Raw genomic sequence first — 27,750 nt, forward strand, 5'->3', positions numbered from 1 at the left:
ATCCAATTAGGCACCAAGTCTTGTCTATACCATTTCCTAAATATCAGCCTTTCATTGACTTTTCTTTATGCCCTCTGCTGCTACAGGCCACACATCCTCTCACCTCTTGCATGGACTGCTGCAACAAATTTGCCTCTAATTTTGCCCTCCTCCAAACTTCAACAATACTAATAGGCACTACTGATGGAACAACTACTAAGTGCCAGACACTGTGGTAAGAGTTCCACGTGTATTATTCCTAATCCTTGTAACAACCCTGGGAGGTTGCTATATTATTGTTTGCCCATTCTAAAGAAGAATCTAAAGTATCAAAAGTTAAATAACCCAAGCTTACAACATAGTAAACAACTGATTTACCCAGAACTGCCTGGCTCTAAGCCTCACTTCCATTCTCCTCTCTGCAGCCAGGGTCATCTTTCTAATATAAAAATATTCCTGTATGTTGCCCTTAAGATCAAGTTCAGATCCCTAGCACAGGTGATTAGACCTTCTCCATCAGTCTCCACTCCTAGTGCTCCAGTCACACTCAACTTTCGGGACCTCAAAAATGTCATTATTCCCTCATACCTCTGGGCCTTTGCATATACTCTTCCCCCTGCTTTTAATACTCTCCCTCTCTTCACCTAATTCTTATTCATCCTTCTAGTCTTTTCTTTCAAGAAGCCTTCTTTGATTCCCCCAACGCCAGTTTAAAGTCACTCTTTTTATCTCCAGTAACTTCCAGGGCTTACTTTCAAGAGACTTCTCACTCTTTATGTTAGTTGTTGATGTGTAAGACAAAGGGCTGGGCCTGTCTTGTTCATGGTTGCTTGCCTGAGCTTAGCAGTGTGTTCGTGGCACAATAGGTGCTTGCCGAGAGCATTCGTTGAATTAGAGAATGTTCCTCAGGTCCAGCCTAAAGTCTCAAAAACCTGTGCTCCCAAGAAGAATCTGAGCAGTTCAGAGAAAACAAGATTGGGGTGGTGGTGTCCAGGATTTCGAAGTACCTTCGCCTTAGGTTGTTCAGCCCCATTGCCTAGGATAGAAGATGTGATCAGGACCCCATCACCCCAAGTTCTCTTTGTTTAAAGACACTAATATATTTCACATTTCAGATTCCAGGGTATCTTTTTTACAAAAAGGCATTTCCTCAAGATGACCAGAGTCTTAATTCAATGCTGAGCTGTGCGGAACACGTACCCAGGGTAGGCTTCCTCATTTCAGGATCAGGTCTCAGTCTTCCTCTTCCTTGTCTTTTCCTCCTTGTCCTCTGCCATCCTTGCTCCTTCCTCTCCTTCCCATAGCACTTCTCATTCTGGTTCTGATCTGCCTCCTTTGGTATTATCTCAGGGCTCAAATGTCAACTAAGGAAACTGAGGCTCAGAGCCCAGGGGAGCCAGGACGAGCACCAGGATTCTTGACCTGTGGCCCTGGTCCTGGAAGAGGGAACAGGGAGACCTAGCAGACAGGGAGAGAGTTGAGGTACGTATGTATGTGTAAATGTGTATAGTACACGGTGGGATGAGGAGAGCCTTTTCTAAGCTGTCTTATACAGAGGTTGCTGGCTTCTTAAAAGCTTCTCTCTTCCCTATATCCTCAGCTTTGCCTCCCAGAATTGAATCTCCTTCCCCAAGCTCCCTGAGTCTAGGCTCAGGATGCTAGGTCAAGGGAATGGATAGTGTCCACATCCCAAAGCCATGAATCCTCCCTAGCTCAAGGAGTGAGTTTTCCTGGTCCTCAGTCCCATGGCTTTTGGAGGGCCCTATCAGATTAGTAGCTGGAGTCTCTTATCTGTATTCCTACCATCTCTGTTTTCTCCTAGGTTTTCCCTTTGTCTTTCTGTTTCCCTGTCTCTGGGTGCCTTCTTTCCTGTCCCTTCTGGGTTTGCTGTCACCAGTGTCTCCACTGGAGACAAGGGCTGGGTCTGGGTTCCTGGGGGGGTGGGCAGTGGCCAGATCAGGGGCCCGGGACATGAGCGCAACTTTCCAACCTTCTCTTCCAGGCCCCTGTGGTTGGGGAGCTCCAGAGAGGGAGAGATGAGTCAGCGGGGCCGCAGAGCAGGGGGGGTCTGTGTGGGGGTGGGGATGCTGGGGTTCCCCAGGGCCGGGGAGTTCACTGGGGCCATCTGAGTCCCTGAACTCTGGTGAATGGGGGGAGTAAAAGATCATTGAGTCTCCTAAAGGTACACTGGAGGTTCCTACACTAGTAGGAGTTGCAGATAGCAATTCATAGGACTGGCAGTGCCCTCTACATCACCCTTATCCCAGGATTCTTGTAGAAAGAGGGGTTCCTAAATCCCCTTTAGGAGAGCTCAGGGATCTCTAAAGCTGTAAAATTGTGATGGTAGGCCTATGTATATGTACGGGATATTTGCTATATTGTAACTATGTGTATGATGTGAGTCTGTGTGAGTCCCTGTGGGTGGTATTCTAGGTGGCTGTGAGTTTCTGTATGTATGTACACTGGTATGTGCATTCCTGTGATTGGGGGTTAGGGCGAGTGTTTTGGTGTAAGCATCACCTGCATTTTGTATATATATAAGTGTGTATCCATGTGGGTGCCTGTAGAGTATATATGTTTATGTATGTATATATGTTTATCATTCAGCGAGTGTGCAAGTGTATCTGAAAGTATGTCACTCATTAGGTCTGTATTAGAGTATGGAGTATGTGTCAATCTTTATTTTAGGGGTTCTGTTCTCTGTTCATCAGGGATTCTCTCTAGGGGAGCCAAACCTGTAATAACAACAAAGGAAGGGCTAGTAGTCTCTTTGGATTAGGACTCTCAGAGGAGCCCAGTCTAAGGGGTGGGCAGAGGGCAGTAGTATGGAAGGAGGCAGCTTCCCTGAGGAGTAGGGGGCTAGAAGTCTCCCACTCTCCCCAGTTTTCACTCTCTCTTCATCCCCACTGATTATTCCAAAAAGATCTATAGAGAACCGAGGCAGGTTCCAGATTCAACCCCCTCTAACCTAGAAATCCCACCCTGATTCTTCTAGGGGAAGGAGAGAAGGGAGGGGTCCCTGTGGTTCAGCCCAGTCCTGGGGTTGAGAGATCAGAAAGGCACCGTCCCACCCCTTCCTTCAGGGGCGTCCATCTCTGGGAGCTCAGTGTCTGGGTGGCCATGGGCGGAGGCTTAGGGGCCCCCAGGGTGGTGGGGGGTGGTGGATAGAAACCAGATGCCTAGGGGGTTTATACTGGAAGGACCAGAGCCGCAGCCTCTACCCGCCCCTGCCACATGGCGCCTCTGCCTGGGCTGCCCCACCCCCTGGGAGGCTGGGCTGAGGGAGGCCTGTGAGGGTGGAGGCAGGTCCTTGGTCAGGGCTCCCAGTTGCTGCTCCTGGCCCTTGGGGGGACTGGGAGAGGTTTGGAGGTCCGGACCCAGGAGTACCAGCACCTTGGCTGGGGTGCAGGATTATCTTTAAAAGGGGTGTGGAAGTCAGAACCCAGGGTCTAAGAGAGGCCCCTGGGGACTTCAAGCAGCCCCTCTGATTGGCTTTGGCACAGACCTTTGGGAGGGGACTCTGTGTCCAGGCACTGTCCTATTGGGGTTGACACATTAGGGGCCCCGGTTCATATTTTCCTGGGGACCCTGCTTCTTCCTTCCCCTTCCCCAGCACTCCTGCCTTTTCCTAGATAGGGTTAGGGTTGAAGGCCCCCCAAGGAAGTGGAGGTTGACCCTCTCTGTCCCTCATCTCTACTCCCCAACCCTGCATCTCCTTTTATCCTTTAGTTACTCCTCTTTTTACCTGTCAGTCTCTTCCTTTCCTACCCAATCTAGTTTGAGCCCTAACACCTTTCTCATCTGCCATTTCTCCTCTGGAGTCTAGACTTTTCTCCTCTTCCTCAATTGTCTGTCTGATCTAGCTGGCCCTGGACTTTTCTGCAGGCACAGTTTTCTCCAAAGCTTCCCCGTTCTTCTCAGCTTCTGAAGGGGTGAACAGAAATCCATCCCACACCTCAGGCTCAGAGCCGCCCCCCACCTCCCACACACCAGGGGGAGACTCGAGGTCATGGGACACCCTACCACGGGCACTTCCTCTTGGGCAGACGGGTGGGGTGGCCCGTGTAATCATCGGACACAATTATGTGCTATTTATACTCCATCCCCGCCCCCCCACCTGCCTGACTGCTTTAACCCTCTGCCTCCTCTGTCTCCTCCTGACCTGACCGGCCTCATGCTATTTTCCCTGTCCTGTCCTTTCTCGAAGTCATTGTCTCCTCGTCTTTGTTCCTCTGGGCTAGTTTCTTTTTGTTTTTAGATTTTCTGCTCTCTGTTTTTTTTAAGCCACATACCTGGTCTTCTGTTTTTCTCTTTTCTCTTTCTCTGTTATATCCCATAGCATTTCTTATTCTCTCGGATTGTTTCATTTGCTCTGTGTGTCTCTCAGGTCTTTCTGCGGTTCTTCTTTTGCTTCCTTTCCTTAGTCTGCCAGCCATCCTGGTTCCCCAACCCTCTCCCCAAAAGTTGGGCCCAGACAGTTGCTTGAGGGAAATCAAATGGGGCCGGAATCCAGAACTCCTGGGTCCTACCCTGAGTTTTGATCCCACCTGCTGGTTAAGTTTCTCTAACCATCCCTGGACATCCATCCGCTCCTTCCTCTTCCTTACCTTTTCCTTGGAGAGCTGGTAGAGCAAAAGGAACAAGGAGTGGGCACTCAGGAAGAGAAAGTGAGGGGACCGTATTGGAGAGTTGGGGGAGTTGGAAGGGAAGGACAGGGCTCCATTCCTCTGATGGGCAGGGCTGGGAGCGGGGAAAGAGTTGTGTTGGGGAATAACTTGTAAAACAACCCTAGCTGGCTGGGCCCCTCTGAGGGAGAGATGCTGGTTCTACCACTTGGCTGCCCAGTCCTCTTTCTCCCACAAACTTACCTCAAGACTCAGGTTTCAGTTAATAGACTTTTTGCTTTCCCTCTCCCAATCTGGTTGAACTTCTCTTCTTCCCCATTTTGTTGAGAAGTCAAAGTTGGGAAGTCCTGCTTATGCTCTAACTTCAATTCTTCCTGCTGCAGAGGAAACTGATGCATGGCAATGAGAAAGGAAGCCAGGAGCCCCTCCAAAGAAAGCATGATCACTCACAAGAACTATCTGTCAAAGGATGGAGATTTGATGTGTGGCCAAGCGGTGCCTGGGAAGGGTAACTGGCAAGGAATGATGAAGGCTAGGGCATACCTTTTAGGGGACTTAATCGCAGTGGGCTAGGTTTGAGTACAGATGAGTTGACCCAATGACCTTCTACTCCCACCCTCGCTCCTGCCTGCCTTAAATTTTCTCAGAATCAGAAGATCCAGGTTCTGCCCCACATAGTGACATAGGCCTAGAGGCCACTTCCTAGGAGGGAAACTGAGACACTGGGAGGAAGGCTGGGGAACCCCCAAGCCTGTGCCAAGCCCTCCTCCACTCTCCGTTCCTTCCTCCAGGCCTTGCTATGAACCTTTTTAGGGTCACTAGACCCTAAAAGCTTGAACGGCAGAAGCCTTTACCCCAGAACACACTCTCCCTGCTGTCTTTCATAACATACATGTTATAATGCACATATACACAAGCACATACACACTGTTCTCCTGATCTAGAGTGACTGGGGAAGCAAGCATCTCTGTGGTCAACTCGGGTGTGTATGTGGTGTGTGTGCCTCCAGCCATGTCACTGAGCTCATTTGTGTGTGAGTTTGTCTGCATTCATTCATGACAGTGACTGTGTCCTTGTGAGTAGCACTGTGTGTGTGTGTACGTGTGCATGTATCTATCATCTTGTGTTTGTCCATGAGTGTGTATGTCAGTGTGTTCCAGTCTCTCTGTGTGAGTGTCGTCCCCAATCCCCCATCCCCCCCCTCGGATCTCTAATTAGTGGTTTGGGGTTTGTTCCTTTTCCCTCCTGTTCCTTCCCTCAGCGGCAGCAGCAGCGGCAGCCTCAGCAGCAGCAGGAACAGCAGCAGCAGAAGCAGCAGCAGCAGCGGAGCAGCAGTCAGGACTCTGGAGTCAGTAGGATTGTAAGATCGGAGCCCGAGTGGGAGCAGGAGTGGAGCTGGCCTGGGAGAAGAGCCGAGCCCTCCCAGGGCCCTCAGGCCACCTCCTGCCTGCATACTCACTGCCAGACCTCCAGAGAGGAGAGACCCAGGACACCCAGCCCCAGAACCCCCAGGTATCTGATACTGGGGAGCTCTGGTAGGGGTTCCCGCAGATGCCCATGGGATTGCTGGGGGGCAAGGTGTGGGACACCTGGACTGACCAACCCTTCAATCCTTCCCCTCAGCACCGGCCCAGGACACCCTGACAACTTGCCCATGTCCCTACCCCCTCCTACTTCCACCCCTTCCCTGGGAGCCCTGTTTCTCCTCTCCCGCCCAGATCCCTTCTTTGGGGAGCTCAGCAAATGGAGCAGGAAATTTGGACCCTCTGCCTCCCTCTCTCGCCCTGCTCATTGGATCCGGAGCCTTCTCCACTGGGAAAGCTGTAATTAGAGGGTGGATCCCTACAGACAGAGAGCAGCCCCCCCACCCCCACCCCCCAGTCCCTTCTAACTTTAGATCTCTTCTCTCCCATTCTCCCATTCTCCCTCCCTCTCCCTCTCCCTCTCTCTCCGGCTCAGCTCTCTCCATCTGCCTGGCTCCTTGGGACCCGTTCCCCAGCCTCAGGATGGCGTCCTCACTGCTTGAGGTAACTGCCCCTCCTCCCCCCAGGACACCAGCCACTATCTTAATGGTCCTAATCCCTGCCCACCCCCCACCTCCCAACTCATACAGTTGCTGTGGTGCTTGTCACTTTTAGGGGGTCCCTCTGATGAGTAGAGAGGAGTGGGGTCAAATGAGCGGGGAGCAAGGGGAGGAGAGAACAGGGCCAGGGGTCAGAGAACACACTGGGGAGGAGGAGAGGGGTTTAGGTCAGAAGAAGGCAGGACCCCTAAGGTCGGCCAAGCACACCAACTCTGAGGAGTGGAAAAAGGATGGAAAGAGGAATGAGTGGAAGGGAAAGTGGGGAAAGAAGGATGGGAGATAGATAAGCTGGTAGCAGACAGGGGCAGAGAGGGAAGGCCAGAGGGCTGGTTGAATGGGCACAGAGTGGCAATTGAGTATGGTTCCTTGGGGTCCTGTCTTCTGGAACTCTTAGCCTGAGCGGTGTCTTGTCTGGTTTGTAGGTGGAGAGGGGGCTGGGCCTCTGGACTGTATGTGTAGGAGAGGAAGTGGGCTATGAGAGAAGGGAGAAGGGCAGTCCTGTGCATGTTGTGGGGGTTGACCAGAAGAACTGGGCCCAGGCCTGAGAGGGAACCAAGGAGGAGGGCCAGGGTCTGAGGCCGCCTGCCCAGCTCACAAATATTTAGCTTTCAGCCAAAGACAAACTCTGCTCTATTTTGGGAGTGGGAGGCTCCAGGACGGGCTAGGCCACTTCCCCTCCAGGCTGGGACCCCAGCATCCCTTGCCTCTGGCACTGGGATGGAAGGAACTAGGGTACCATGGGGGTCAGGGTTTGTGGTCCTGAGAAATCACTAACTCTACCAGGACTTCTGGGGGACTCATGCACATAATTGGAAAAGGGGACTCAGAGCCACTCAGAGCCTGTTTGAACATCCTGAGTTCTCCCTGCTTCCGGGTTTCTGACTTTGTTTTTCTGTCACCATCTCTGTCATGCCTTCTAGGTCCCTCCATAGGAATTTAGAGTCAGGGAGCCCTCCCTTAAAGTCAACCCCCTTCAGTAGCCTTGAACCTTCCATATTCCTGGGCCCCTCAGAATCCCCTATGTCTGTTCTCAGTGCCCTAGCTCATGTGCCAGGGGTGATGGGCCAAACAGGAAGCCGACTCATTCAGCCTGTAGGAGAGGTGTGTTTGAGATGGAGCGGGATCTTAACGCCTGTGTTCATTGGCCTGAGCGTAAGTGTTAGAATGTAAACCAGTGACTGCACGCATGGCTGGCTTTATGAGAACACAGGTATATGTGTGTATAAGCCAGGCCAAGTGGATACCTTAGTCCAAATGAGGAATGGTATGTTTGTAAGGCTGGGAGTAGTGGTTTGTGACTGAGTTTGAGTGAATGACATGCAAGCCAATGGGGCGGACACCATGTCCTTGTCACTGCTCTGTATCCAGTCAGGGATCCCCAGGTGTTAGGCTCTACCTCTGCTGCGATGAGGACAGGCTGCTCACTCTGCCATTTCCCCATTACACTCTATATTGAGCCATCATTGAAAACACTGTGGTTGGTCTTGAGGAAGCTAGAGGACCAAGGTGCATGGAAATCCTGGGTCTACCCAAGGCAGGGGCAGTGTCAGTGGGCATGGGCATCGTGCCAGAGTTGCCAGCGTGTCACTGGTTCCTGGGGGAAGGGCTGGCCCAAAGGCCTGCTGGAAAGACACCGGACTGGGATAACACTTGGCAAGAAAAGGGTGTCATAGAAAGTGGGCCTCTATGTCCCTCACTCCCTGTGAGCTAGAGATGCCCCAATGCAAAGGCATTCCAGTCTCTCTGTCTCTTTCACTAATTTTTGGGCACCTGGGCCCTTAACCTTCCCTCCCAAGCTGCTACCATCAGGAAGCCCTCTGCCTGGTATGGGTGGGCTCTTTGGCAGTGAGAAGAACTTGGGGTTCAGAGAGGGAAGCAGCTGCTGCTTGATGCATGAGATGCAGGGGAACAGGGAGGAAGGAGAAATGGGGGTGGGGGCTACGTGAGGATGGAGAATTAGAAGTTGAGAGAACTAAACAACTTGGGAGGAGGCTAAAAAAGCGGAGAGTTGAAAACTGAGACCTTGGGTACTCAGAACCCATGGCCAGTCAGCCCTCAGATGCACAGTGAGCATTCCAGTGGGAGGTCAGCCGGGGGCGCTGTGAACAGCATGGGAAGAGGGGCTCCCTTCCCGGCTGCATATCTAGGTGAGAGCTGGGACAGCTCCCCTTTCTGTACTTTAAGCCTGCCTTTTTGTTGTTTTTTTTTTTAACGAATGGTGAGTGGAGGTAGGAGGAAAAACAACTTGAAAGTGGGACTCCTGAGTCCCTGGAAAGGTAATGCATTTGATCAGGTATGCGGGCTCATATTTAGAAACCCTCACCAGGACCCTCTCCCCAGTTCTCAGGGGAGCGAGCACAAGCAGTAAGAAAAGGAAACTGAGGCCGAGGTGAAACAGCCAGGTGCCCAGCCCTTGGCCTCTATAACAGTCTGAATGGGTCTGGTGCTTTCTCCCTTTTCCCTGCCCTCGGGGGCCCTGGGGGCCTCTGCTCCCCAGGTCTGGGGTCTCCTGTTGGCCTGGGACTGCTTGCCTTCTTTCACCCCTCCTTCCCTCCCCACTGCTGGGTGGGGTCCCTGGGCTTGGCTGAGGCCCCTGTGGCCACAGTGTGAGGGCCGGGCGGGGGACGGCGTCGGCGTTTTTAAAAATAAACCGACCGCAGGGAAACCAACGGAGCCGGGCAGGGCTGGGCAGAGGGGGAGGGGGCGGTCAGGGGGAGAAGGCGGGGCATGTGGCCTGGTCTGGGGGTTTTCTGGGGCCCAATCCCATAGTGGTTTTCTTAGGTAGGAAATCTGTCTTCTTCCTCCTCCTCCTCCTCCCCCTTTTCTTTTCTCTTCTTCCTTTCTTTTCCTGTTTTCCTTTGCCTTCCTAGCCCACTCTCTTTCCATCACCTCTCTTTGTTTATACTGCGTTCCCCTCTCTCTCTCCCTTTTGTCTTTTTACCTTTCTATTTTTTGGGTCTCTGCCTGTTTCTGCCCCCTAATGCCAGTTCTCCCCTCTGTTTCCCTTCTCCTGCTCCTGGGGGCTTTTATGTCAGTTCCTCACTCTGTGCTGGGTGCTTTCTTCCCATGTCTCTGGGTCTCTGACTTTCCCCTTCCTACTCCATGTTTCTACCTCTCCTTTCTGCTGGGATTGGGCTCCTGCCCCAGCAGCTACCTGCCTCAGCCCGCCCTCTGCTTTGTAGATCAGAGGCTCTAGGGGAACCTTGGGTGGGAAAGACCAAGGCTCTTATCATGGTCAGATTTGAGAAAGCTTTTGGTGGCTCAGATTTGGAAGTCCATTTCATTACAGGGGTCAACAGGATCTCCAAGAGAGGTAAGTGGGCAGGGGGAGCAGCAGGTTTGCCCTCGGGGAGCAGTGCAGGAGAGGTGACTGCACATGCCCCTCACTGCAACCTTAAGTCCCCAGACCTACCTCAAGGATTGGTGTCACACACACACCACATGCTAGGAACTGGGCAGGCAGGTCTGGGAACCCGTCAGGTTCTTTTTCAGCTTTACCAGGAAGGCACTAGGTACATCGGCTTTTGAGGACCCCAGTCAGAGAACTGTCCAGGGTCAGCTTTAAAGGACATCTTTTTTGGTGGGATTCTCACTAATGGACATATATCTATGTCAGCCAGGATATTCCTGGGATGTCCTGAGGCTGACCCAGGGAAGGGTAGCAGGAGCTCCTGAGGATGGTGATCTCAGGAGGCCCTGGCCTGATAGCAGCAGCAGGATGGGCTTTATGGGTATTCTGTGTTTCTAAAAGGCCCCCATGCCCCACATCTACATATCTTCTTTTGCTCACTGTGCTAAAAGGTTGAAGAGAGACCAGATATGTGGGCTACATGTTAGGGGACACTGAGGCACAGAGGAATTTGGCTGTGAGACAACATCTTAGCTCCCCCAATTCTCCACCCTGGTGAGGTGTGAGGACTTCGGTTTCTTCCAGTCCTCCAAAAGGGGTACCAGCTGGCTCCACAAAGCAGGAGATGCCCATTGGCCGCTTGAAAGACATTCTTGCCTCAGCCACAGTCCTGGTTTGGCTGCAGCCCTGTTCCTTCTCAATGTCCCAGTGTCTCTGCCGTCGCTTCCTCTTGCTCCCCAGCCCTAGAGTCCCTGCCAAGAGATTCCTTACCAGGGACTTGACGATGAGGCCTCAGGGAGAGCAGGCTACTGCCTTAGACAAGAGATGAAGTGGAGACAGGGAGTGGAATATGGGGTAATGCTGGGAAAATCTGGAATGAAGGCAGCTAGTCTCCTAATATTTCTACCCCTTCCCATGCTGCTCTTTGAGCCTCATCTTTCCTCTCCAAGTTCCTGACCGTGGCATCTACTCCAAACTCTTTCCCAGGGTTCAGGATCCCTAATTTTTACCTTACTCAGGTGCTCCCTCTATCCCCAGATCTTCTCACAGCTATTTAAGAGGTGTCTCCTGTTTTTTGGAGGGCCTTGCACATCCCCAGCTACTCTCCAGTGAGCTCTACTTCTTACCTCCTGGTTTGGGGTGTTAAGGGGCAGTCTTGGGTGTTTGCTCTCCTTCCACAGTGCTATCTGAGCTCTGCCCTGGGACCCAGTCCTCACTTGTGCCCACCTTACCTCTAATTTCCCATCTCTTCAATTTTTCCCTGATATCTCTGTTCTCTTCTCCATGTCTCTAGGTCGCAGTCTTAGAGTTTGCCTTTCCCTCTGCATTCTCTTTCTCTCCCCTAATCAGTGTTCCCTCTCTCCCTAGGAGGAAGCTCACTATGGCTCCAGTCCCCTGGCCATGCTGACAGCAGCGTGCAGCAAATTTGGTGGCTCCAGCCCTCTACGGGACTCAACGACATTGAGCAAAGCAAGCACAAAGAAGCCATACTCTGTGGGCAGTGACCTTTCAGCCCCCAAAACCATGGGGGATGCCTACCCAGCCCCCTTTTCAAGCACCAATGGGCTCCTCTCACCTGCAGGCAGTCCTCCAGCACCCACCTCGGGCTATGCCAATGACTACCCTCCCTTTTCTCACTCATTCCCTGGGCCCACGGGTACCCAGGACCCTGGGCTACTAGTGCCCAAAGGTCACAGCTCTTCTGACTGCCTGCCCAGTGTCTACACCTCTCTGGACATGGCACATCCCTACGGCTCCTGGTACAAGGCAGGCATCCACGCAGGCATCTCACCAGGCCCAGGCAATGCTCCTACACCTTGGTGGGACATGCACCCTGGGGGCAACTGGCTAGGTGGTGGGCAAGGCCAGGGTGATGGGTTGCAAGGGACACTGCCCACAGGCCCTACTCAGCCTCCATTGAACCCCCAGCTACCCACCTACCCATCTGACTTTGCCCCCCTTAATCCAGCCCCCTACCCAGCTCCTCATCTCCTACAACCAGGACCCCAGCATGTCCTACCCCAAGAAGTCTATAAACCCAAGGCAGTGGGCAATAGTGGGCAGCTGGAGGGGAGCGGTGGAGCCAAACCTCCTCGGGGTGCAGGCACAGGGGGCAGTGGTGGATATGGGGGCAGTGGAGCAGGGCGCTCCTCCTGTGACTGCCCCAACTGCCAGGAGCTAGAACGCCTGGGGGCAGCAGCAGCTGGGCTAAGGAAGAAGCCCATCCACAGCTGCCACATCCCAGGCTGCGGAAAGGTGTATGGAAAGGCCTCACACCTGAAGGCCCACTTGCGCTGGCACACGGGCGAGAGGCCCTTCGTCTGCAACTGGCTGTTCTGTGGCAAGAGATTCACCCGTTCAGATGAGCTGGAGCGCCATGTGCGCACTCACACCCGGGAGAAAAAGTTCACCTGTCTGCTCTGCTCCAAGCGCTTTACCCGGAGTGATCACCTGAGCAAACACCAACGCACCCATGGCGAGCCAGGCCCAGGCCCTCCACCCAGCGGTCCCAAGGAGCTGGGAGAGGGCCGCAGCACCGGGGAAGAGGAGGCCAGTCTGACACCCCGACCTTCAGCCTCTCCAGCTCCCCCAGAGAAAGCCCCTGAAGGCAGCCCTGAGCAGAGCAACCTGCTGGAGATCTGAGCTGGGTGGAGGGTCTCCAGCCCCAAGGCTATTTGCCAGCCTCTTCTGGCTCCATGGACCACTGCTTGCCCCCCTCACTCCTTTTGCCCCATGCATGCTGTCCTTTGGGGCTCTCACCATCTCTCCCTTGGCTATTCTGAGCCTGGGTATCTCCCTGCATGCCTCCTCAGCTCGCCTCTTTCCCTTACCTTGAGCGCATTACATAAATTCTCATCTTAGGCCCTCACCTTGTGCCTGATTTCTCCACTCCTAAACTCTCCCTTCCCCATTTTCAGATTCTCTCCTCTGCTTTTACCACACCAGTTCACTTTCCCTTCATTTGGGCTCTGAACGTTTTATTTCTCCATTTCACTGTCTTTGACATGCATCCTTCTGCTTCCCAAGCTTATTTACCACTATCCCTTAGCTTCCAGGCTCCAGTCTCCCCAACTTCTTCCACTGCTCTCCATGCTCCAGAGTATTCTTCCTTTTTACAAACATAATGATGATGATGATGATGATGATGATGATGATGATGATGATAATTTATTGCCCCCTGGTGGCCTCTTCATTAGGGACCAGATTTAGGAGGATTGGGGTTAGTGACCTGGCAGGGAGCAGGGTGCCAAGAGGGGGGCAGACCAGTGGGGATCTGATCCCAAAGATGGGGTGACCCCAGGGTCAGGGAGGCTGCCCCCCGGCTTGTATATTTAACCCCTATGTTCCAAGAGAAATGAATAGTAATAATAATAATTCTATTTATCTAAGTTATGATGACAGGTCAGATAGAGTGAGCTGGAGAGGGAGGAGGTCCATTTCTGCTATGGAAACTTTAGACAAATACATTTCTGTAGAAAGCGTTAGTGCAGATCTTGTTAATAGAATTTCTGTCGTCAGGGTCTCAGTTAATGGGGTTTCTCTTTTAATAGGATCTTTGCTAATAAGGTTGGTTAGCTAGATCTCTGTTAAAGAGTTGATGGGGTATCTCTCAATCAGGGGATCCCTAATATTCCCACCCCAGCCAGAAGCTGTGAAACCTCAAGTCCTATGGAGGGGATGACCTATGTATCCCAGCTCCTTAGATCTTAGAACAGGTTCTTCCACTGCCCCTCCCTGACACCATGACCCCATCAGGCTAATCCCTTGTTGCCATGGTTATGGAGAGCGTATAGTTGCCGCTTTAGGCTCTTTGGGGAAGCCTACCTAACAGGAGGAGGACGTTGGTTTGGAGGTGCCTCTCCTGAAGAATAGGTGGAGAAGGCTTTCTCTGGGATCAGATTCAAATAAATCAAGTATTTATTGAGTGCCTACTCTGTGCAAGGCACTGTGCAAGGATGGCTAGAAGCCACGAGAACAAATTGATAGAACTAGGATGAATGAGGTCCCCAAGCGGATTTGGGTGCATACACAGGCCCCAAACCTGGGACTTCCGATGCTCCCAATTCCACCTCCAGTGACTTTTAAAACCGCTTTGTGCCTTTCCTGTGACTTTGGATTCTCCTTTTCTATCTCCTGCTCCCTCGAGGTCCCAAGTTAAAGGGTTAAAGCCGTTGGAGCTTGGGGAGAGGGTAATATTATGGAAGGAAAGAGATCATGTCCTCATGGAGTCTTTTTTTTTTTAATTTAATAAATAAAAGTTCGATTTAAAATTTTGTCCTGGTGAGAAAAGGGTAAGAGGAAGGGAGATGGGTGAGCCACAGGATTTTTTTTCTTTACGAACTGGGGACTCCTCACGGGCGTTCTATGGTGCCTGTTTGCACAGTATGTCCGCAGTAGAATACTTCCTCGTCAGGCTCTCCGGCGGCAGAATTCAGCTTTTGACCTTGTAGAGCTCTCCGCAGAGTTGGGAAGACGGAGCGGTTTCTTCGCCGGTTCTTTCTCGGACTCCGAACTAACGGACCTTGGCGGGCCAGGGCAGTGACCCGGCCCGAGCGTCCGCCCTGTGGGCGCAGCGCGGACTACTGCGCGGCCCGGCCGGGGCCCAGCCTAGGGGCGGCTCCCAGCGGGCGGTCCTGGCCTGGCACGTAACCCGCCCCCTGCCCCGGCCTGCAATCAGTCGTGCCTGCCACGGAGTTAGCGGAGGAACAAAAGCCACTCTGTGGCGGCCATCCCTCAACCACAATAGGGCTTTGTGCGGCCCCCGCCCCCAGGGCTCCCCCGCTGGGCTGAAGGGCGCCCCGGCTGCGCCCCCTGGCCTGGGCCCGACTGTGGGCGATGTCCCGGCTCACCGTCCCCTTCGTGGGTTTGAGAGCGGCGCTAGGGCGCCGAAGCGGGGGAAAGAGGCGGTGTGTCCGAGTCTGCGAGCGGGGCGGACTCGGGGCGCTAAACCCCTCCCCACCCGGTTGCCCTCCCACCCCGGCCAGGTGCTAAATCTGCCCACAGGCGGGGCGCGGCTTCAAAGGCGCTTTGAAGAAATCCGCGTTCGGAGGACATCTCTAGTGGGCTGGGGGCAGTGGCGAGAGGCAGACTGGATAGAGGGGGTTGGGGCAGCTGAAGGCGGAGGACGCCTGGGAACTGGCCTGCGAGAGGAGGCGGCCCCAAGTGGACCCCCGGCTCCCGCCCCCGCCCGCTCGGCAAACTCCCTGGGACCCCCCAGGGTCTGGCCCTCTCGCCTCCCGGTCTCCGCCTGCTCGGTGCCAGCTCCCGCCCGCCGCAGCCCCTCGGCCCCTTTCATCTTCCCTAGACTCCGCTTGGGGTTTTGCTGGTTTCTGGGAGATAAAAACCGCCTCAAATAGCGGCGGCGCGCCGCCAGGACAAACAGGGCCGGGCGGGCCATGTGCGCCTGGTTACCGGCCCCGGCCAGGGCGCCCGGGAAGGGGCGGCGGGCCGACTTCCAGGCACCCAGACTCCGGCGATGGCCCCCGCCTCCCGAAGTGGGGAGCCCATGTTAAGAAGTCTCGGGCAAGGCCCCGGCGCTGCCTCGGTTTCCTGCCCAAGTCGTAGGGAGGGGCGGTTCAGACCGCCCGCTAAGCTCTCTGAGCCCTCGAGGCTGTGGGTCACAGTCACAGTGTCGCCGGGGCCGCCGCGCCCCCTGGCGAAGTTAGTGGAGAGTGCGCTAGGCCTGGACTTCAGCCTCCCCAGAATCTGCTAATTGTGAAACTCATTCAACAAACGTTAAATAAGCAGTATGGGGGAGGTGGTGGCGGAATGTGAATACACATATATTGTTCCTCCTTTCCAGTTCACATTACACGGTAATAGGCAGTCACCCACCTGATAATTATATCGCGACCTGTTGGTGAAAATCAGGCTTCATTAAAGGGAGATGGAAGTTGCAGGTCCACCGGTCGGCGGGTTCTCCGATCTCTCCACTAATGTCAGTCACAGGCTCCTTCTTTTCCTTCAAACCTGTCCTGCATTCCCTTCTCAAGGAGAGCTTTCCCAGCCAGCTTCCTCAAGTGAGTTTTTACATTATGCTCTTTAAGTCTTCTGTGACTCCCCAGATGACAGCAAATTAAAAGGGGTCTACTCAAAGTGTGGTCTGTGCAGTATCACCTGGGGGCTTTTTGGAAATTCAGCTTCAGTGCTCCACCCAGAATCTGCATTTTAGCAAGATCCTCAAGTGAGTCCTATGGCCATTAACATTCTTGAGCCCTTTGTTTTTTGACTGTGGAATAACTTCCTTGGGGGGAACTTTTCATGTAGAAAGGAGGGGCAAACACAGAATCCAAGAATGCTAAACTACAATGCCCCCTTAATTATCCCATGAGGCTAGCAGATCTTGGGAGTGGGCACTAAGCGTTATACATCTCTGTCCCCAGAGCATGGTCTTTGGAATTACTCATTAACATTTGTTAAATGAATGAACCAATGCCCAAGGTTCTCCAGTTCATGGCAGTTATGGCTAATAATCCCAGATATGTTTAGCACTTTACAATTTATTAAATGGCTTCTTTTCCACTATTTTGAATGGGAAACAACCATGTGAAATAATTAGGATCACTGCCAGTGAGGAAGCTTAGGCTCAAAGAATTCAACTATTTCTCTAAAGCCACACAGCTATAAGCAGAGGAGCCCCCATTCTTCTTTAGACTCCAGTTCTAGTCTCATCCCTTAGAGTTGGAATAAGATCAATTTCATTTTTTTATTCTGGAGTCAGAATGCCTGGTTTTGGTGTTTTTAGGTGAAATTCCTCTGCCTCATTCTCTTCATGGTGTTATTACAGCACCTACCTCAGGGGGTTATTGTAAAGATTATACAAGCGCTTACCACAAGCTGAGGAAATGTTACTGTTTTCCAATTTTTCCTTCCAGGAGGCCTAACTCTGTGGGCCCTAGGTTCAGGCGGGCACAGCACTTTCGCTCCCAAGGTCTCTGCCTTTCCTTCTGGCGGCTTTCCAGCCAGCTGCCCGTGCATGACACAGTCTGTATTATCCTCAGAGCGATCCACAGTCCTGGGAGGGTTTAGGTACTTCCCTGAATGTGGCTTATTTGGGGCTTTCCGAGCACTGAGAGAGTGGGAGACTGTGTTGGGGAATTCGGAACTGGGAAAAACAGTCTCACAAGAAAACAAAAAAAAAACCAAAAAGCGCTCCGACTCTTAACTAAGGGGTTGGCCCTGACAATGTGTCCGCGCCGTTCTCCCGCCAGCCGCCAGGCGGCGCGCGAGGATGCTCCAGAAGTCTGACCCGGATTGCGCACGCGTCCTTCTCCGTTACTCTTCCCTTCACTTCCGTTGAGCTTTGTAATGCCGTTTGTCCCAGACGACTACCCGTACGCATCCGAATCTAGCCCGGGAACTAAGGAGTGAGATTCACGAGTTTGCGGATTCCGGACATCTTCGGGACGGCAAGATGTGCTCACTGGGGTTGTTCCCTCCGCCGCCGCGTAGGGGTCAAGTCACCCTATACGAGCACAATAACGAGCTGGTGACAGGCAGTAACTATGAGAGTCCGCCTCCTGACTTCCGGGGCCAGGTGGCCGGGGCGAGAAGGGAGAGGACCTACAGGGATGGGGCGGAGTCTGGGAGAACCCGGGACCTGAGACTGCGGGGTGGGGGCGGGGTCGCAGCCTTCACACTGGCGGACTGGAAACCGCCTGACCGCGGCTGGGGAATAGAAGGGCTGGGGTTGGATGGAGGATGAGGGATGTTGAGGAGCTGTGGAGTAGGCCTAGAGGAAGTAGAGAGAATGAGAGGACGTGAGAGTACAGGAGAACTATTGAAAAGTTAGGGACAGTATCTGGGAGAGTAGAGAAGGCCCAGCCTGGAATGCGTTTTTCTGTGGTGTTGCTGGGAAGGAAAGGGAAGAACACTGACATTTATTGAGCGTCTGCTATGTAAGGAGGCTCTGAGCCAGGTGTTCACAAATGTTATAAGATATCATAATCACAGCAACCCTGTGAAATATCGTAGTTTCACAGATAAGGGAGCATAAGTTCTGTTTTCTAGTCTCACAGATGTTACGTTTGTGGACATGGGAAACAAGTCTCTGGAGCCTTTTAAACTAAACTCAGCCATGGGTTGGAGATAGCAGGGGGTTCAGCAGAGATCTGGGGAAGAGACTGACTCAACTGTCACACGTCTCACTTCTGGGCTATAGTGGATCAATCTTCCTGTCCTAAACCTGACTAAAGATCCCCTGAAAACCCCTGGGAGGCTGGACCATGGCACAAGAACTGCTTTCATCCATCATCGGGAGCAAGTGTGGAAGAGATGCATCAATATTTGGTGAGACATGGCAAAGGGTCTCCAGGGCCACGGTCTGCATATCTTGGAGCTGCCAGGCTCTCTCTAGCTCAGAGCCTTATGTCATTCAATATATCAAATTGTCAGTTTTTATTGTGGAACTCAAGGCAGTGCAACAGACTTTCCATTTTATCTCCAATGACTTGGCTTTGCTTTCTGGTTTGACTATGTGAACCTGCTCCCTATCCCTACCTCATGTCATTAGCACTTTCTGAGCATTTAGCTGAAGCTCAGCAAGGTTAGGCATAAGGTGGCAATGAATAATCTTAATTTTCATTCATTTTGCACATGTAGGATTCAATTCCTGGCTGTGCTGCTTTTTAGCTGTGTGACCCTGGGCAAGTTACTTGATCACTCTGTCCCCAAGTTTCTTCATCTGTAAAAGGGGAGTTTATAGTGATTAAATGAGTTAATGGACACAAAACACTTAGAGAACAGTGCCTGGCCCATATTAATCCCCTCAAGGGTTAGCTGTTATTATCATTGTCATGTGTAGGGTGAATTCTTACAAATGAAGTAGCTGGGTTCAAGGGGTATGTTCATTTGTAATTTTGTGAGCTGTTGCTAAATAGTCCACCATTGAAATTGTACATATTTACAGTCCTACCAGCAGTGTATGAGAGTGAGTGCCTGTTTCTCAAAACGTGCTATCAAACTTTGAAAGTTGGTAGTGAAATATGGTTTAATTTGCATGTCTATTTGTGTGAGTGAAATTAAACATCATTTCATTGTCTGAAAGCCATTCAGTTCTGATTTCTTTCCCATTTCCTGCCTCTCCAGCTGCTGCTGCTTCTCTTCTTCCTGATGTCCCTTAAATGATGTCCTGGGTTGGACTTGCAATTGATGCTCCACACCCGGGTGTTCACTTGTTTACCAAACACCCCTTTTTGGATATTCCACAGGCATCACACACTCAGCATGTTCATAATTGATCTCTTCATTTTCCTCTCCAAACCAGTTTCTTCCTTGTGTTTTCATCTCAAGGAACGGCCTTACTATTCATTCATGAACAAGTAGTTTGAGCCCAGGCTCTGGGATAGGCAGACAGGTTGAATTCTGACTCTGCTACTTCCTAGCTAGGTCACCTTGATAATTAATCTCTTCATGCTTTCTGTTCTCTCATTTAACAATACAGATAACAATACCTATTTTGTAGGGTTGTGATAGTGGCTAAATTAAATGATGCATGTGAAGCATCTAGCCCAGCTCTGACACACTATAAGCAGTATTAGCTGCTATAGTTAGTACCTAGGTGTTTCTGTTAATACTCTTTCCTTTACTAATGTCTAATTGGTTCTCAGATCCTGGCATTCTACTTCTTCAAGCTCTTAAATATACTTTTCTCCATCCCCTTTGTTCAGGTCACTTTGGCCTTTTTTCTAGGTTCCTGAGCTAGACTCTTAACCCATCTCTTTCTGTCCATTCTTGTTGCCCTCTAATTTGCAGCCAGATGATCTTTCTAAAATGCCAGTGTGATCAGTTCATTCCTCTGCTTAAAAACCTTCCGTGGCTTTCCATTCACTATCTTAGAGCAAGTCTTGACTCGACCTATTCACAAAGCCCTGAAGGACCTCTGAGCCTTAGTTGCCTCATTAGCATTCTGCCCATTTTAGTGTGATAATTAAAGGACAATATATAAAGTGCATGACACATAGTTGCCACTCATTAAATATGAATGTTCTTCATTTTAATACATGTTTATTGACTGAATGAAACTTGTAGAGGGGAGACTGAAGAGGGTCAGAGTAATTTGACTCACAGCTTCCTCTTATCAGGCGTGATATGGGCCTATTTGGGGTGCTGAATGAAATTGCAAACTCGGAGGAAGAGGGTAAGTATTTTTCCCTCCAGTCTTTTCCAGTTTTGCGGTTGGCATCTCACCTCCATATTCTCGCTAACTCATCCCAATTACCTGTTGGCTCAGCCCCTTTCCCTGTAGCCTTATTTTCCCTGTCCCAGTTGTCTACATTGGTGTCATCTTCACTTCTCTCTTCTACCTATGTGAGTGGGTGTCCAAATAAACTGTTGGGTGGAAGGACCAGGGGAGTACTCGTTCTTGCTTGTCTCTCACCTAAGAGGGTGCCTAGTGAGAGCCTTTTGAATGATTTAATCAGATCTGCTTTTTCAACCCCACAGTGTTTGAGTGGGTGAAAACTGCTTCCAGCTGGGCTGTGGCACTCTGTCAATGGGCCTCCTCCCTCCATGGGTCCCTGTTCCCCCATTTGTCGGTAAGTTTGGCTTCCTTCCCTGGCCCTCCCCACTCCTGCCCTCCTCTCCATTTCCTATCCCTTAAGGGCAGGGTGGAGTGGAAAGACTGGAAGTGGTCCAACTTCATTGTGGAACTATTGAGGGGATAAACTCCCTTTGTCCCAGTGTGTCCTTTATTGGCTTTGATCTTACAGCTCAGGAGTGAAGATCTGATTGCTGAATTTGCTCAAGTTACAAACTGGTGAGTGTATAAGCTCTGGGGCTTTTGTGGGAAGTAAGTCCTGAACCTTGGAACTTCTTTTGGGGAGAGGGAAGTCAAGGCAGACTCCTCTCACCCCTTTTCAGACTACTGCCCACATTCTCACTCCTGCCTTCCAAAAAAAGAAATAAAAGAAAAAATGAGACACAATAGTGTGCTCATGTGAAAGGGAATTTGACCTTCTGGGCTGGGGTATGGGTAGGTGCAGGTTCAGACTCAATGCTCACACCTGTTCCAGGTCCAGCTGCTGCTTGCGGGTCTTTGCATGGCATCCCCATACCAACAAGTTTGCAGTGGCCCTGCTAGATGACTCCATCCGTGTGTATAATGCCAACAGGTATGTGGGGGCCTGCTGGGTTGGCTCTTGACTCTTCAGGCTCCATAGATTAGTCTCCCCTTCACTCTCTAGCCTTGGGCCCAGGGGAATCCTGCCGCTCCTGGGCCTGGTCCACAGGGCTCCTTCCAGAACTGGATGTGTTCTTTATTCATATCTAACTGTTATCCTATCCTTCTGTCCCACAGTACCTTGGGGCCCTGGATGATCAGCTTTCTGGTCTGTGCATTTGTCTGTTAGCTGTTCTCAGGTCCCCTGAGCCTTAGTGTCCCTGCTTTAACTCAATCCCCTACCCTTTTACCCCAGCACTATAGTCCCCTCTCTGAAGCACCGGTTGCAGAGAAATGTGGCAGCTCTGGCCTGGAAGCCCCTTAGTGCCTCTGTCTTGGCTGTGGCCTGCCAAAGCTGCATTCTTATCTGGACCCTGGACCCCACCTCCTTGTCTACCAGGTGAGTGCCAGCAGCTTGTCTTTAACCTTGGCCTGAGGGCTGTGGCCATTCTAGGGGTAGTGAGGAGGGCTGGAAGGAGAAGTTCTTTGTCCTCACAAGGTGGAGGTGCTGAGAATAATCTAGAGGAAGGGAAAGAACTAGTAGGGGCTTCTGGGATTGTGGAAAGTATGTACCTATGGATTATAAAGTAGAAAGACTGTCAGATATAGGTTTAAAGTAAGGTGGGAAGGGAATTAAAATGGATATAAGTTGAAACCAGGATAACTAACTAAATATAAAACCAGAAACTGGTTCTTTTAATTATGAATAAATAAGTAAACCTTTTTGCCAGTCTTATTAAGTTAAAAGAATATATCAAAGTACACTATTTTAAGAATGGGAAGAGAGATAACCACAGATACAGAAGAAAATAGAAGAATTATTAGAAAATATACACAAGTTTAGACCAACAGATTTGAAAATCTAAAGGAAGTGTTTGATTTTCTAGCAAAATATAAGTTACTAAAGTGGATTATAGAAGAAATTAAAGGGAGGAATTATACCACTAAAAAAGATGCCAGGCTGAGATGGTTTTATGAGAGTTCTAATTGTCAAAATTTAATGTTATTTGAACTAATCCAGATCATAGAAAAATTTAGAAAGTCTCCTGTTTTATTTATTTCCTTTTAATAAACTTCATTATGGCATAATTTTAGATTGTTAGAAAAGTTATAAAGAGAGAGTTTGGCATACCTTTCACCCAGTTCCTCCATTTTTAACATCTTATATTATCATGTTAACATTTGTCGAAACTGAGAAACTGACATTTGCACATTGTTATTAACTAAACTCCAGACTTTGTTCAGATTTCACTACTTTTTCCATTAATGTCCTTTATGTGTCCCAGGATCCATTCCGATTTATTTTTATAAAGCATATGTAACCCAAAAACCTAAACCTGAAAATAGTACAAGAAAATAAATATTTGAGCATAGATTCAAAAATCCTAAATAAAATACTAGTGAATAGAGTCCAAAAGTATATTTTAAAAAATCTTAAGTAGGATTTTCCAGAAATTAAAGACTATTCATCATTAGGAAATCTAGTCACATGACTTATTACATTAGCAAATTAATGGAGAAAAATGCTTATATCAATAAATGTCCTTCTCAAAAAGCAGACATTTCTGTTGAAAACAAAGTAAAATAGGAATTCAAAGAGACAACCTAAACATAAGAATATTTACTCAATCAGCGGCTACTGTATTAAACTGAAATACGAAGTACTAAAAGTATTTCCAATAATGTCAAGATAAAGACTGAGATATTGTCACCATTATTAATCAACATTATTTTTGGAGATTCTAGTGAGTGCAGTAAGACAAGAAAAAGAAATGTGGTAAAATCTTGAAAGAAGAGAAAATTATTCTTATTTGAAGATGATATGATTTTATACCTATATAAAATAGATTCAACTAAAAAAAACTTGGTTGATTTAATAAGAAATATAAATGTAGTAAGGTGACTGGATTCAAGACATTGAAAATGTAATAGTTTTCCTTTATACCAACAATAATATTTGAAAAATTGAAATGGAAAAAAATTCTATTTACAATAGGTAAAACAATTACTAAATTACTAGAAATAAATTGTTAAATTTATTTGATATATTAGATATCTGAAGAAATTTGAAAAATATTAAACAAGAGCTGAATAAATGGAGATAAGCTATATTCCTGGATAGACAGTTTAATCATAAAGATGTCAAATTAAGTGTACTTCCTGTCAGAATTCTGATGGGATTTTTGTGAACTGCACAAAATTATATTTACGTTTTTATGAAAGAATAAATGTGGAAGACTTGCCAAGAAAAAAGTCAGAAAAGGAAAAATATTGAGAGACTTGCCCTACTAGGTATTAGAAAATATATATGTGTATATATATATTTAAATTTTTATTCTTATTATGGTGACATTAGTTAACAAGTACTAAAATATTTTATGAAGTTACAATAATAGGAAGTTAATTGGCATAAGGATAGACAAACAGATAAATGTAACAATAACATTCCGGAACAGATCTAAGAATATATGGAGATTTAATGTATGAATGTGGCTTTCACTGTAATAAAGAAGTTTAGAGGACGTAGTTCCATAGTGTAGTGGTTAGCACGTCTGCTTTACACGCAGAAGGCCCTGGGTTTGCTCCCCAGTGGAGTCACGGTGCATGCTCTACAGTCATGCCACCCTGAACAAGCCCGATGTCTGATCTCAGAAGCTAAGCAGGGTCAGGCCTGGTTAGTACTTGGATGGTAGACCACCTAGGAAGACCAGGTGCTGTGGGCATAAATAATAATAATTAAGAAGAAGAAAAAAGTTTAGATTTCTTTTTTTCAGTGGTATTGGGATAATTTGCTATACATTTAAAAAATAATAGTCCTTCACATTATTCAAATAAATACTAAGCAGCAAAAGAATAAATGTTAAAAGGACTAGGAAAAATACAGAACATTTTTTGCCTATTCAGAAATGATAATGTTAATAAAATTAAGATGTTTGATAGTATCTAGTACTAGCAAGAGTAGGAAAACAAGTACTTTTATACACAGTCGGTGGGAGTACACTGTGGTACAAACTTCAGAAAATAATTTGTTGGCATATTTCCCTCCCATTTTATTTTAATACTTTGTTCTACACAAATAATGACATGAGTACATAAAGATATAGAGAATATATTTTGTAGCATTGTTTGTAATAAAAATTACAGACAATTGAAATGTCCATTTGTGGAGGCATGACTGAATGTTATAGTTATCTATTCAGTGGAATACAGTGGAGCCACTGAAAAGAATGAGCTAGGTCTCTAGGAACTGACCTGAAAAGATAACCAAGATTTACTGTGAAGTTAAAGAATAAGTTGTAGATCAGTGGCCTAAGACTTCACTGAAGCTAATGGTAGTTACAGCTAGGTGGAAAAGGGAGAGGGTGGCATTAACTCAGGCAGAAGCCTATACCTGTCAGACCAAGTGTGTGGTCCCAGAGTTGCAAAGCTGAATGACACCGTGGTGCCCTCAGGTAGTTCACAGCCTAGTGATGGAGGCGGACCCACAGGCAGCATCTTTATGACAAGCAAAAAACAATTCAGGAGCAGATGAGGGAGATTAATTCTGACAAGGAAAGGCAGAGAGACAAGTTTTGGAGCACAGGATGAGTTCTAGAGAGCAGTAGATGACTTTGGAAAGGGAAGAGATTGGACCCTTGAGGTAATATCATAGATTATCCCAAGCCCCGGGTAGGATGGTCCTGTGGGGAAGGCTGTCATCTAGGGCAGAGCATGACATCTTCCCAGCTCAGCACCTTCTAGATTTAGTGGTCAGAAGTTTTTGTCTTCTTGAGACCTATAGTGAAAGTTTATTCCCTTTCACCCATTTTCCTCTGTGGACCTACTGGTGTTGACATTGCCCTTATTTTTTAACTTCCATGATCCTTATTAATTTTTCCCAGTCTAGATTTGTGCTTCAAGGGGCCAGTGGGATTTGGAAATTTTATTGGGAAGAAGCAAGGAAATAGAATCATGGGGCTTTCTTCTTGTCTTCTGACTCTACACCATTTCCCCTTGGTAGACCCTCTTCTGGCTGTGCCCAAGTGCTCTCTCATGCTGGACACACACCTGTCACTAGCTTGGCCTGGGCCCCCAGTGGGGGGCGGCTGCTCTCAGCTTCACCTGTGGATGCTGCTATCCTGGTGAGTTGGTCCCCACCCCTTTTGGTCATTTTAGCCATCCCTCAGATTAAGGAAAGAGCATTCTTTGCCAGGTGGTAGAAAATATCCTGCAGTAAGGAGAGTTAATTGTCCATATATTCTTAAAATTAACCAGGGAGGGAGCTGTACTATCCAGATTCAGATTTAAAATTGTGCCTGCTATAATTACGAAACCTATTTCCTTTTGTTTTAACATCCCTTTTCCTGCTTCCTCCATTTCTGGTTCTTTGTACCTGAATGAAGGGGAGCTGGCCATGACACAATAGGGTGCTTGAATTTCCTTTGTCTCACTCTCTTGTCCACACTCTCCTAGGTATGGGATGTCTCAACAGAGACCTGTGTTCCCCTTCCCTGGTTTCGGGGAGGAGGGGTTACCAACCTTCTCTGGTCCCCGGATGGCAGCAAAGTCCTGGCAACCACTCCCTCAGCTGTATTTCGGTGAGTGGGAAGAGGACAGAGGGAGGGCAAGAACGACCTGGAGCAAGGCACTTGGCTCCTGGAACTCCCAGCAGGCAGAACATTCTGTCCCCATTCCCATTCTTTGACCTCATCCTGGGACTGACAGAGAGGGAAGTCCAAGTTTTGGAACCCAGAGATCTTAAGCTGTGATCTGTCTGTCTGGTGCAGAGTCTGGGAGGCCCAGATGTGGACGTGCGAGAGGTGGCCTACGCTATCAGGGCGATGTCAGGTAAGATTCATGGAAGCTGGGGAGGAGGTAGTCCCCTGGTTCCCCAAGTTTGTCTCCCCACTTCCTCTACTTCTTTTCCTTTTACAGTCTCTTATAGACCACCCTTCCCCCTGCTTTTTGCTCCCTGACCCCAGACTGGCTGCTGGAGCCCAGATGGAAACCGGCTGTTATTCACTGTATTAGGGGAACCACTGATTTACTCCTTGTCATTCCCGGAACGTTGTGGTGAGTTAGGGGAAATGTTTCAGGATGTGGAATATCTAGGGTAGTGGGAGGCAGAAACCCTCTGGAATATGTTATTCTGAAGGATACAGGGAAATAAAGCAGCTTGGGAGCCTTGAGAACTGTTGATGCCTACAATGGGAGAGGTGGCAGGGGACCAGTGAGAGGCCTGTTTCCTATACTGAAGGGTCTCTGCCCTTATCCACAGGTGAGGGAAAGGGGCGCGTTGGAGGTGCAAAATCAGCAACGATTGTGGCAGATCTGTCTGAGACAACATTACACACCCCAGATGGAGAAGAAAGGTGAGGGAGTGAGTGGGTGAGGGAGAGGCGGTGAAAGGAAGGTGGGATGGACCACGCTGAGCTCTCTCAACCTGTTCTGATCCACAGACTTGGGGGAGAGGCTCATTCCATGGTTTGGGACCCCAGCGGGGAGCGTCTGGCTGTGCTCATGAAAGGTAAGAGGTAGGAGGAAGGACTTTGCTTAGGCCACAGCCATCTTCCCATTAATTCAGTGTCCATGCCCTGGCTGCAGTTCTTCTCTGCCCCTGCCCTGGGATTCTGCCTCGAGTTCCTTCCTGCCCTGTATCCATTCTTTTTAGGAAATCCACGAGTCCAGAATGGTAAGCCAGTCATCCTCCTTTTTCGTACTCGAAACAGCCCTCTGTTTGAGCTACTTCCTTGGTAAGTGCTAGGCAGGCCTTTGGTCTGGGCTTCTCACTAGCCTTCTCACACAAAATCCACATCCCACTACACCTGCCTCTGTTTCCAGTTGCCTGCTTATCTTTTCTTCCCTTAGTGGCATTATCCAGGGGGAGCCAGGAGCCCAGGCCCAGCTCATCACTTTTCATCCTTCCTTTAACAAAGGGGCTCTGCTTAGTGTGGTGAGTATCCAAGGTTGCTGGGGTTTGGGGAGTTGGGTGGAGGAATTGAAGGTTTGGTTACTGTGTGGCTCTGTCACATGGCCTTTGAGCCCAGTCTGATAAGACTTTTTTTCTCCTCCCTCTGTAGTGCTGGTCCACAGGCCGAATTGCCCACATCCCTCTGTACTTTGTCAATGCCCAGTTTCCACGTTTTAGCCCAGTGCTTGGCCGAACCCAAGAGCCCCCAGCTGGGGGCGGAGGTTCTGTTCATGATCTGCCCCTCTTTACAGAGACATCCCCAATCTCTGCTCCTTGGGACCCTCTGCCAGGGCCACCGCCTGCTTCCCACTTCTAATAATAAAAAATTTCCTTCTTTGTTTTCCACTCAATTATGAGACTTTTCAAGGGAGTTGCATTGGGGTATAGTGAAGAAAAAAAAAGGCATGGACTTTGGGTTAAGATCTTGGTTCTGTCACGTTTTAGCCACTTCTTTTGATTTGGTCAAGTTACCTAACGTTAGGAACTGGATGGTTTTCAGTTAAGTAGGAAAGCAAAGCTGAGAAAATACCAATAGGCCTGAAAGTCTAGTACAGGCTCTGGTGCATAATAAATGTTTTACTGTTCCCAAGTTTCAGCAAGTTCCCA

At 49.3% G+C, this 27,750-nt stretch overlaps 2 protein-coding genes across 4 annotated transcripts; both read left to right on the forward strand.

The window, feature by feature from the left end:
* The first annotated feature begins 5,948 nt into the window (after positions 1–5,948).
* Positions 5,949–15,432, forward strand: SP7 (Sp7 transcription factor). 2 transcript variants are annotated; one of them, XM_011375814.2, is made up of 3 exons: positions 5,949–6,116; positions 6,564–6,631; positions 11,405–15,432. In XM_011375814.2, the coding sequence occupies exons 2-3, from the start codon at positions 6,611–6,613 to the stop codon at positions 12,677–12,679; spliced, it is 1,296 nt and encodes a 431-aa protein (XP_011374116.1). In that variant the 5' UTR covers positions 5,949–6,116; positions 6,564–6,610; the 3' UTR covers positions 12,680–15,432. The 2 variants fall into 2 exon arrangements, with proteins under 2 accessions (XP_011374116.1, XP_011374117.1); XM_011375815.2 differs by lacking the exon at positions 6,564–6,631.
* A 1,865-nt stretch (positions 15,433–17,297) lies between these two features.
* AAAS (aladin WD repeat nucleoporin) lies at positions 17,298–27,494 on the forward strand. 2 transcript variants are annotated; one of them, XM_011375816.2, is made up of 16 exons: positions 17,298–17,573; positions 18,198–18,325; positions 20,119–20,174; positions 20,480–20,571; positions 20,746–20,792; positions 21,049–21,147; positions 21,451–21,594; positions 25,195–25,315; positions 25,647–25,771; positions 25,961–26,021; positions 26,156–26,246; positions 26,452–26,545; positions 26,633–26,700; positions 26,845–26,926; positions 27,042–27,126; positions 27,254–27,494. In XM_011375816.2, the coding sequence occupies exons 1-16, from the start codon at positions 17,451–17,453 to the stop codon at positions 27,458–27,460; spliced, it is 1,623 nt and encodes a 540-aa protein (XP_011374118.1). In that variant the 5' UTR covers positions 17,298–17,450; the 3' UTR covers positions 27,461–27,494. The 2 variants fall into 2 exon arrangements, with proteins under 2 accessions (XP_011374118.1, XP_011374119.1); XM_011375817.2 differs by lacking the exon at positions 17,298–17,573 and adding an exon at positions 17,639–17,934.
* Positions 27,495–27,750: the final 256 nt, after the last annotated feature.

This window comes from Pteropus vampyrus, unplaced genomic scaffold (genome assembly GCF_000151845.1).
Source record: "Pteropus vampyrus isolate Shadow unplaced genomic scaffold, Pvam_2.0 Scaffold276, whole genome shotgun sequence".
Lineage (NCBI taxonomy): Eukaryota > Metazoa > Chordata > Mammalia > Chiroptera > Pteropodidae > Pteropus > Pteropus vampyrus.

What these genes read in the sequence shown, in the direction of transcription:
- SP7 (XM_011375814.2), top strand. Translation starts at nt 6,611, where the DNA reads ATGGCGTCCTCACTGCTTGAG. An exon ending in TGGCGTCCTCACTGCTTGAG is followed by an intron (nt 6,632 to 11,404) that starts GTAACTGCCCCT and finishes CTCTCTCCCTAG; the next exon opens with GAGGAAGCTCACTATGGCTC.
- AAAS (XM_011375816.2), top strand. Translation starts at nt 17,451, where the DNA reads ATGTGCTCACTGGGGTTGTTCCCTCCGCCGCCGCGTAGGGGTCAAGTC. An exon ending in TTTGCTCAAGTTACAAACTG is followed by an intron (nt 20,793 to 21,048) that starts GTGAGTGTATAA and finishes CACCTGTTCCAG; the next exon opens with GTCCAGCTGCTGCTTGCGGG. An exon ending in CTGTTTGAGCTACTTCCTTG is followed by an intron (nt 26,927 to 27,041) that starts GTAAGTGCTAGG and finishes TTCTTCCCTTAG; the next exon opens with TGGCATTATCCAGGGGGAGC.